General features: G+C 40.2%; 1 protein-coding gene across 1 annotated transcript in view; it reads left to right on the top strand.

Moving 5' to 3' along the window:
- The first annotated feature begins 910 nt into the window (after positions 1-910).
- Positions 911-11,075, top strand: part of myo1d (myosin 1D) — a 113,768-nt gene continuing 103,603 nt past the window's right edge. Inside the window, exon 1 of the mRNA XM_013908949.1 lies at positions 911-1,422. Within this exon, the coding sequence (XP_013764403.1) occupies positions 1,328-1,422 (95 nt within the window). The 5' untranslated portion in view covers positions 911-1,327. The remainder of the gene's footprint in view (positions 1,423-11,075) is intronic.

Raw genomic sequence — 11,075 nt, forward strand, 5'->3', positions numbered from 1 at the left:
AAATATAGTCTCTCTTTGCAGTTCCTGCTGCTATCCCCACTGCAGCATTTTGGATTAATTGGAGGCTTTTCACGGAACTTTCGGAACAACCTGATATTAAAAAATAGTAATAGTTCAGGCTAGAAGTAATAAATGCGTGAACTAGTTTTTCAGCATCACTGAGGCAGGATAATTGTAATTTTAATAATATTACTCAGATGAAAGAAAGCAATTCTACATATTTTTTTTAATGTTTTTGGCATATACTGATCAAAAATGACTCCAAGATTACTACACATGGAGCTGTTGGAGGCCAAGGATTTTAGGGCCAAATATAGAAGTAGGAAAGGGTGGAGTTTTCAGTGGTAAGCGTCATTAAAAGCCATTTACGTCTGTTTTACACAAGGTGGCGCACTAATATCAGAGTAAGCCTAGTGAGAAGCCGGCGGCACTTAAAGTGTTCAGCTTCTTTTACAGGAGGTTTCATTCAGGAGGCAACGTTAAGATACAGCATAGGAGGGAAAACCTAAAAAATAATGTTTTATTTATCACAGGTTATTTGATAATTAATCCAGTGAATGACTCGTTGTCTACATAACTGTAGGTCTACTTTTCATTCATATCATCTTGAGAAAATCTTACTGAGACCCAGTTTTCCCTTTTATGGTAAAAGAGGGCATCATTAAAGTGAGGCCAAAAACATTATGGTTTTCCTCCGAGTGTTTAACAGCTTAGAGGTGGCGTCGTCATTGCTGAAATATGTATCAGAAACTGGTGGAGCGGTGGTCTACAGAAATATTTGCAATGCTTTTCAACTTACACATCGCTGCCTGACCAACACCTCTCCACAGGGCGGGGGCGGGGCTTAGACGAGGATGCTTCAATCCTATTGGTGTACGGTCGTTCAGGAGGGACAGGAGAGAAACTCCAGGAAAAAGGACGGACGGACAGGGGGAGCTGGCGCACGGTGTAACGGGACGGTACCTTTCGGCGTAAAGACGAAACTTTGTATGGACATGAGGATATTTTGGAATAATTCCTGCTTGTTAAAAGAAAAGCGGAGCTCCTGAAGGGAAACGGCGGGTTAAAACGTTCAGAATTAGCAGTTGCTGGTTTTTAAAAGGGAATTTCCGACCTCAATTAAACATGACTAAAATTAGAGTTTGACCAAAAAAAAAAGAAGAAAAGAAGAAAAGAAAAAATGAGCACCGACTACAGAGCTGCACATTAAAGTCGAGGAGGTGGTCAGGGAAGCCCGCCAATGTCCACCCTTTGTCGGCACTTCAGAGCAACTTGTTGACACATTTTATTTTCCAGGAGTTTCAGTAAGAAGAAAAAAAATAACGGTATGGCAGAACACGAGAGCCTGGAGTTTGGAAAAGCAGACTTTGTGCTTTTGGACAACGTGTCTATGGAAGAATTCATGGCTAACCTAAAACTCAGGTAAGCCAGCCCTGCACGGCTGCGGTCGTTCACCTTTGTAAATCCGCAGGAGTGTCTAATAAGCACTCACGCTCGGGAGAGTGGAGATTTAGAGCGAACACGGTACCTGCTAACAGCATTTTTAGCCAAAATGTTTGCTGTTTGTCATTCAACAGGTGCTACAAAGCTCATTCTTGCTGAATGAAGAGAACTTGTCAAGCTGCTATAAGCTCTGCCATCACCTGTTTTCGATACGTCACTTTCACATGTGAATGATGGGATGGAAAGCTTGTTTATAGTGTTTGGTTGCTGTCGCGCTTCTCACACCTTTTCCTGCTTTCTGACCAAACCGGTAATTCGCTTTGAAATATTTTGAGTGAAACTCCACCCAGCCTCCACACACAGACATGCACACAACTCCTGTACGGTTTGAACGGATTCTCCTCCAGACCGGTTTCTATCAGCTGTGTTGTCAGTGGCTCTGTGTCAAGCATGATGTCAGGCACGCCTTGCAGCGTGGGGGTAACATTACGTTTCAGATGGGCTGTGGCTTGGAGTTCAGTTTCTTCATCTCCTTTCCTCACCTCTGCCATCTGTGATGAAAGTGGAAGCTGATCCCCAATGTCAGTTTGGAGTGAGGTCTTGGTGTGTTGGTGTGTTTTTAATGGTGTGGTACTGGGGGAACTTAGAACAAAGCAGGGGGCACACAGAAAATCAGAATATTTGATCAGAAAAATACTTCACAGGAACGGCTGGCTACAATTTTGAGGTACATGAATTGATGAATTAGATGGCTAATACATGAACAGTGGTGCTGCACAAGAGCCTCAAAATTATTTTGTATTTAATAACTGTTTTATAAATTAATAAAATAAAAAGTTAGACCTTTTACTTAACTTTGTTAAATAGGATTATAACTTTTTAGGATAATATACGCAAATAACCTGAAGTGAAAGTTTGGCAAAATCATGCACATAATATAATAAAAAAAAAAGATTGATTACTGTGTTTATCGGTTAAATATTGGAACTTGAGATGATTGGTTTAATTGGTTTTATACTGCTGGGTAGCTTTAGCTGTAATGGTGCAGCACAGTTTATTAAATTTGCATCAGAACCAAAAGGTTTAAAATACATGGTGTGGAGTGCTAATAATATTTGCATTCAAATATAGAGGAGTGGACATAGACAATAGCAAAACACAGAGATACTTAAAGTGCAAGTATATTAAAATTGTGCTTCATTTATGTATTTCAATAAATGTCAATTTACAGCCGGAACAATTAATAACAGTATTGGCAGTAAGCTGGCATGTGAAGAAACATGGTCCATAAATGGTCAAAAGCAAATAAGAGGATATGTGCTGAAAAAAAATGTCAGTGTCAGAACTGTGTGTTGGCTTAGGTTGCACAATTCAAACTAGCAATGGAAGTTGACTCAAACAATATGCTTGGGTTATCCTGTCTATCTTTGGCCAGGAGACTCTTGCAACAGAGATTTGTATTCCCAGGAGCTTCACTTGCTAATTAAATAAAGATTTAAAGAATATTGAAAAATGAATGTAGGGATGTAATCAAAAATAAATAAATACATAGGACAAAAACCTGGCAAGATGTTTAGTCACTAGTTTCACTTTCCCTACTTAGCACATGTGCTTTATTAGTATCACTATATGGATGAAAGTTTTAGACCATACCACTTATTCTTTGACTTTAGGTGTTTTCTGTCCGTTTGGCACAGGTGTATAAGATGTAGCTCCTCCCTTTCTCCCCTTACAAATATTTGTGAAAGAGTGAGCTGATTCTAAAGAGCTCACCTGTTTTTGTTAGGGTTAGAGTGCTGCAATGAGTCATTTTTTGAACTTTAAGCAATATGACTTCAAAGTGGAAGTGTTTGGGACCCACAGCAACTCAGCCACATACAGTTAGACCCTGTAAAGTTGCTGTACTTAGTCACATGGCTTCAAAGGGTTGAACCTCTTCTGTCATGAATATCAGCACAAACACAGCATGCCTGGAGTTTCAGGGCATGGGTTTCCATGGTTGAGGAGCAGCATGCACACCTTACATCACCAAACACAATGCCAAGTGCAGGATGGATTGCTGTAAAGCACCACTGGACTTTGGAGTAGTAAAAATGTGTTCTGTGGAGGGAAAAATCATGTTTATCTGTCTGCAAATCTGATGGATGAGACTTGCTTTGAAGAATACCAGGAGAACATTAACTCTCCAACTGTGCCACACTTAAGGTTTGGTGGAGGAGGGACGATGCTGCGGACTTGTTTTTCTGGAGTTTTGGCCAATTGTATGCAGTTTGAGGAAGACAAATTTCCAGTGCATCGTGACCATACCCTAGTGCACAAGCAAGGTCCATAAGGGCATGGTTGGATGAGTCTGGTGTGCAAGAACCTGAGTGGCTCATGCATAGCCCCGACCTCAACGCCATCCAACATCTTTGGAATGAACTAGAACACAGTTTGAAGTATCTGCTGTTATAGCTGCAAAGCTTGGACCAACTCCATATTGATACTTATAGATTCAGACGTCATAATGAGATGTATTAAAACATTTATTCTATAAATGGACCAACACTTTTGTCCATATAGTGTGAGTCACATCAAGATAAGACTTTATTGATGTTCAGGGGAAAAACACCTAATGAGAGAACAACAAAGGATCTGAAGACAGGAAAAATGCTTTAAAAGGAGTTACAAAATAATACAAAGAAGTAACATTTCACTTTGTGCCGATGTTACAAACTTAATCAAATAAAGTGTCTTGGTAGTTATTGGGTCACAATATTACATACTGACAACTTCTGTGCTCCTTGAGATTGATTCTCCAAGTGCAGCATGAATCACAATCCAAAAAGTATTTCTTATTTGATGATGATAAAGAGACCGGCGACTATCATTTAAGCCTAAAATATCCGAAGTTGGTTTGTGGTTTTGTAACCTGGTGACAATGAAGGCCATAGACTATGTTCGACATCATCCTCATCAAACTATTTAGTGAGCCCCTGAGTCTTGATGTTGCCTTTGTCATCTTGAAGAGACCGCTTACACTAGGGGTAAACTGTTTCATCAAGAATTAAAGTGATCACTTAGAGCAGCTTTGTTTTGACTTACAGCGTCCTTCCTTCCTTCTTAGGGAACGTATAACAGAGGCACTGCACTCATTGTTTAACCTGTCATCTGTAGTGTAGCGAGTTTTGCAAAAGCGTAAAGTGTTTTGCTGCTGTGAATGTGAAGGTCTTCATTAAACAACATACAAGTTCAGTTATTAGTAGACATACTGCCAGCAGTCACTTGTAGAGTAAATATTTGAAGGACTTTAAGGTTGCACTTTCCAAGGTCTTTTTCTACTGGCAGTCAGTTGGCTGTGTGGTTTTTCCTTATATGACCAAGCAGAGCAAGATATTCAGGAATGTGGACCACACCAAAATGTTTGTGATTCCTTTTCCGCCCGTGGAGGGTGGGGCTGGTGATAATGGCGAGAACTGTTAGATGCACGTACCTGCTTAAAAGAAGTGGATTGCAGCCAGAATCACTTGGTGCTAAGTATTAGTGGTACCTTAAAGTCTTTCTTCACCCTCTCAGTACCTCCTGCCAGCTTTTCCTCATGTTTTACTCCGCATAAACATTTGTTACAATGTGCCAATATTCAAGCTTAAATCCATGCTCAGAAAACTGGGGCTTTTAGAGTTACTTGAACACCATCATTAGAAGGAATCTATTTAGGGAATATATTAAAATCATTGCAATATATTTCAGAGCTTTAGTTGTTAAATGCATTTGGACTGCTCTTTTTTTTTTTTTTGTGTACAGTTTGCTGTTTACGATAAATCAAAGATGTCTGAGAGTTGAGAGTGCCAGATGCACAAGTGTACATGTTTATAGAGGACATTGCCGTTCTTGTTAACAAAGCTTTTACTAACATATTTTTAAAATTAGATCAGCTTCTGTGGTGTGAACAGTAGCCTTGGCAGACAGGCAAGAAACCTGCAAGGATCCAGACAGCACCGGGCCTCTTTTTCCCAACTCTGTCCTATTTTCTGTCTGTTTGTTTTCCCTCCAGCTAGACAGCTCGGTCCAGAGGTGGCGTGTGCAGATTGTTATTTGTAGAGGGTGTGACCAGCAAGGAGTGCTTCCTTTTTGCTCCTTTTCCCCTAGTCTGAGGGTGCATGCATGCATTCATGGGCACATGTGTGAGTGTGTTTAGGCTGCCTCCAGTTCTCTCATCCAAAGTGAGCAGTGCTGCAGCCCTTTTGCACATCTCTCATGGGTGTGTTTTACACCGTGTGTGGGAGCTGAGCGTCATAATATAGTGTAACACACTGAAATTTAGCTTCAGAGCCACTAAATTGAATGCATTTATTTGAAGTTATTTACAGGTGCTGGAAGAGCTAACATAACATTTTCCAGGTGGTTCCTCAGGCGCTCTTACTGAGAAGCTCACATTGTTCACTCTTCCAAAAGTTGTGAAAATCCCCAAATATTTTTATTTAAAGTGGGTCAAAAGCCAAGCTTTGGTGTGGAGCCAGTCCTCATTTAGTGACTCCCCAGTTGGCCAAGTTTGACTAACCGACTCAATTACTCTGCTCTATATGGGATTTCTGCTAGTGTTGTTAAATGCCTGCCATGTTGGGAAGGTAATCAAGTTCCCCGGTGGCTGCATGCATGTAAGGCATGATTTGGAAAAGATTGCTTCTGTTCCCTCACTGTGGCCAGAAATGGTTGTTCAAGTTGACATTTACTTTGTTTGACTTGAGGTTGAACTGTGTGGCCTGTTCCAGAGAGCCTCCCAGTCTCAAAATAGAGCCCAGCAGTTGCCCAAAGTCTTTTTGTAGAGATGGTAGGAGAATAATGCCAGATAGCTGTATGGTCTTGAGAACTTTGCACATCGACATTAAGCAGATATGCTCAAAACTGTTCAGCAGAACCTATATCTGATTATTTTTTATAACTGTGAGTTATCTCTCCTAATTTAAACTCATGTTTACTGATGACAGTAAATCTGATTTTATACCTTAAATTGACTAAATAAAGCAAAATATGGGCAAAACAGTTATAGCAGTATTTAGTGATCACTTTGTCCTTTAGATCTGACATCCTGCAAACTCACAGCTCTTGTGTATATGCCTTCAACCAGGCAAGTTTTTCTGCCACTAAATGTCTTTATAAGGCAGCATTGTCTTGTCTTTTCCAAGGGAAAAAAAATCCTCTGAACCCCTGTTTCCCCCAAATAAACATGGGGGTATTTTTTATTGTACATCAGTCTTATAAATAAGTGTCTGATCTTCCAGATTGTCACACTAACAGATGAGGGCAGGTTTTTAATTAATGTCCAGATGAATGAAAATTGGATGAGAGGAACACAATGGGAAATGGGCTGTTTGCTTTAATCCTAACCATCTTTGTGGGTTTTCTTTCTACTGGGCTAAGTATGATAATATTATCAGGACTTCTACACAAGCAAAATATTGTTCTGAACGTCTGAAGGCTTCTGTTTGTTTGACTGCTCTGAGTGATTTGACCCTTGAACCTATCTATGCGGAGTTAAACAGGACTTTGAGCGGGAAGTCTACAATAATGTGGAGCAGGCCGGCAAAGCAGGAAAGCTGGCATTTCCCCTGCCTTTGCTCCTCACATTTCATTGATTCCTACAGCCTCTTCCCAGCTCAGTAAAGAATTTTGTGTGCAGACGGGCATATGCTGTACATATGAGATTCGATTTTGTTCTCAGGTAGCATAGCTAGGTTACAGTTGTCACTCCATTGTGGCATTTCCTGTATTTAAACATAGAATTGCTTGGTAAATTGTTTTGAATTGCTGTAAAAGGAACAATGCTCCTCCTGTTTTAACTGCTCAAACTGCAGGTACATTAAAAGAGGGGTGATGTTAAATGAGACAACCTGCAAAAAAAATAAGAGATCAAACTTAGCGTTGGAAACCTAGTGTCTCCCACTCTTGTAAGATATGGTCTCGGAGGACCGGTGACACTAAAGACCCACTACGTGTTTATATGTTATGGGTTTTGTGTGTGTGTGGGGGGGTCTTTCAATTTAAATGCATTGGCATCTGGAACATATTAAGCTTAAGGCTTTTCCTCAACTAAATCCGTCTTTATTTGCTGCTTTTGTGCCTTTGTTCATTCCTCTGCAATAAAACCAAAGTCCATGTGCACAACACTGTCCTGGCTGACATGCTCTCTAGCCCCACAGCAAAGATGAAAACGGTGATAGTGTGCAGCAGATGACTGTAAGAATATTTAATCCCAACCCGCATATTAAAGTTTTCCTCCCAGTGGTTTTTCAGTCAATGGAAGAGAAATGTCTTTAGATGAATGCTAAGATTGTGTGCTTTTGGAAATGGAGGGCCAGCAGCAGCAAGCACAGAAATGTGCATGACGTCATTTACAATCGTTGGCGTTAATGGTACAAGATCTGAGGGAGACGACAGGCTCGTTGTGTGATTAACATCTGTTTCCTTTATGTTGCAGTAGCTAAACATTAATGAAAACTGTTTGCTCTTTATTGCAAACTCCAGTTGCTTCAGTCCCTCACACTGCCTATCTTCCTGCGAGATTTCTTACTAAGAAAACGAGCCTTCGCCGAGCTGACAGATTCATAGAAGGCTGTTTGAGAAATGCCTCATCGGCCTGCTCCCCTGCAATCCAGCAGTGAAAAGTCCAGTCTCACCACAAGAATTTCCATACAACCGCCTATAATCTGAAACACATTACCATCCTTACATAAACAGGGGCTGTGCTTGTGTAGCTTTATTTCCCTCCAAAATAGGTTCAGCGACTCTCAGAGATGTCTCATTTGTGGACTCTTGAGATGGCAGGCGGGGTCAGCAGCAGGACGCTAGCCCAAGTATAGTGTTTCTAGGACCAGGTTTTGGTCTTTATTTTAGTGCTGTTGTGGCACAGTTTCCATTTTTCTTGCTGCATCTTTTCCATTATTCTGTGTATCTGCTGTTGGTGGCTTCATTAGATCCAAATTAACTTTGGTTTTATTGGGCCTTCTACTCAGGTATGCAGTGTCTTTAATGGGTGTCATTATTAACAATGGTTTTCTGAATGTTATGCAAGGAATCTACAGACTGTTCCCTCTGTTCATACCGACTATAAAGCAGCTTCTTCCTGAAGTGAGGAAATGCACAACAAAGTCCGCCTTGTGTGTGTAGAAAAACTTACACAATTCAACTCAGTTCATGTAATTTGACACTTTAGATTTCAGAGTTAAAAAAATCATTAGATAGCTTAAAACGTATTGGTTATTATAAGATGTTTTTTTTCCTCTGGAGCCATGAGGTTCCAGATGATTAGCTGACACATTTTCTTCAGCACATTTAAGATGCAAAAGGATTCATTTGGGATTTTATGGCCAATTTCTATAGAGGGAATAATAACAGCTACCAAAAACATCTTAATGCACATCTATACACAAATAAGCTTTAAACACTAACATATCCATTATCAATTCACCTATGAATAAAATAATTGAAATTTGACTTTCCCTTTAGGGTTTAAATTTGTCAGGCATCACATATAAACTGTCTGGCTGATGATGCAACAAGCAACCGCAACCTGTCTGTGCAACATAATGCCCTGACAAAATTCCCAGTACCCTCATTCTCCAGTCTACACACAGGACTCTTATCTCCTGTCTGAATCTCGTTCACTTCAAGTCCGCTAACATGACGTAGAGCTTAGCAATCCCAGATAAGGAGTGTTAGTCTTTTGGTTATTTATGTGCGTTTGTGGTTTTGGGTATGTACGCGTTGTCTTTTGTGCACATTGTGTGTCCAAGGTAGCGATGATGTCGTCCCCTGCCTCCTCCTTTGTTGTATTGTTCTCTTGTCCACCTGTTGGAGCTGTGCTTTGAGCCACAGTGGGGGTGGAACAGCTTACTCACTTTCACAGCCAGCACCTCACATCACTTTGCAGCTCCTAAGTGAAGGAGTACATGTAGGCGGATTATTTACTGTCAGCATTCGGTGGCCATTTTTCTCTTTCAAAAGCTTCATGGGAACCATTTTTCAGACTGTACACTTTGTGTTCTTATTTCTCCCAATTGGTAATCAGTTGTTAAAGATGTGCCATAAAAGTGAAAATTCACATTAAAGGGGTTTAAGCAAATTAAAACGGCTTTTACATTCGTATATCTGAACTCACCCGACTGAAATCTCTGCATAGATGGTCTGTCTTTATTTTTACACATGAAAAGTTCCCAGAATAATTTAAGGAAAAAAAAAAGCTAGAATTTCTGTTATTTAGTTAATTATTTCAGCTCTAGCATAATAACTAATCCCGTTTCATCTATTTCTGTCCTTTTCTTGCCTCCTCTGTCTACTCCTGCTGTTGTTTTTTGTCCATCCGTCTGTTTTTGTGCTCTTCCATGCTGCCCTTTTAGCCCTGATAGAAATCATAGTACTTTCCTGAAATAGCGTGTTGAGTAATGTCTGGTTCTTTTGGGTTGGATCATTTCTCAGTTTTTTTCTTCTTGCTCTGTTTCTTCAAAAATCCACCCAGTCATCCATTTTCATAGCCAAAGCCCACTGTGATTTTTACATCAGCCGCTGCTGGCCAGTGTGTTAAAGCGTAAACGGGTTCTGTGTCAGGAAAGCGGCCAGACTCAAAAACTCAACCACTACCACCACTGCTCCCTTCATTTCTTCTATATTAACAGGCCCTCAAGGCCTTCACTGAATTTTTAATATTTAATCGGGGCAAAGTCCTCTACTCAAATACTGTACATGCTGCAGTGGCAGCTTAACTTTGGTATGGTATATTGTGTGTGAATAAAGAGGCGGAGCAGATAGCTGTGATCACATTAAACAAAGAAAGGAGGGTCGGCCACCTGATCTCCAGCCAGGCTGTTTACACATGGCTCCCATTTCCCCTAAGTATCCAGGCCTGCCGCCCTCATGGGAACTTTGTGTAGCTTGGCTTTGTCTGTTAATCTGCCCGTTGCAGCTCCTCACAGAAGATTGTTTTATAAGACATGTACCTCTTGTATGACAGTTTTTATGAGTTGTGCTTTAATAATTTCCTCTAAACAGCTAGCAAAACAGCGATAATACCTATATACTTTATGCAAATGAAAATATGGAAATGTCGTTTTTACCTGTGTGAAAAGTGCACATAGTGAAGTGTGCACAATAGAAATTGTGAGTTATATTACTTACTAGAATCGGTGTCAGTATCACTTGTTGTATTTTTTCAGTAGTATTATCCTTAGTTTTATTATTTCAGCTGTTTAGTTACGCTTCTTTCAGTGTGACTTGTCAGACTGTCTGATTTGTCAGGTAAAGCACAGGTAAAACCAATCCCATTAACATTGGCTCAGGTCCATCGGGGGTCCCACTTAGCTACTCTGAATCCGTAATACAGGAAGCCTGGAAGTGGGTCACTTAAATGAAAGCAGATGTCAGCATATCAGTTATACCAGTGTTTTTCCTGTTATGTGCCCGAGTCTGCTATATAAAAAAAGGTCTATGCAAACACTGTTTTCAAACATGTGCTCACGCTTTTCCAAAGTGGCATAGTCAAATTATCCATCTGTCCAAAATACAAACAGAACTGAAATCTAATATAGAGTTTTTAACTTTCTTACAAGTTTATTATTAATTTGGAAATTGGTATTTGGCGAAACAATAGGATTTTGTGT

The sequence above is a fragment of the Pundamilia nyererei genome, unplaced genomic scaffold (genome assembly GCF_000239375.1).
Source record: "Pundamilia nyererei isolate P.nyererei 1_Seehausen unplaced genomic scaffold, PunNye1.0 scaffold00017, whole genome shotgun sequence".
Lineage (NCBI taxonomy): Eukaryota > Metazoa > Chordata > Actinopteri > Cichliformes > Cichlidae > Pundamilia > Pundamilia nyererei.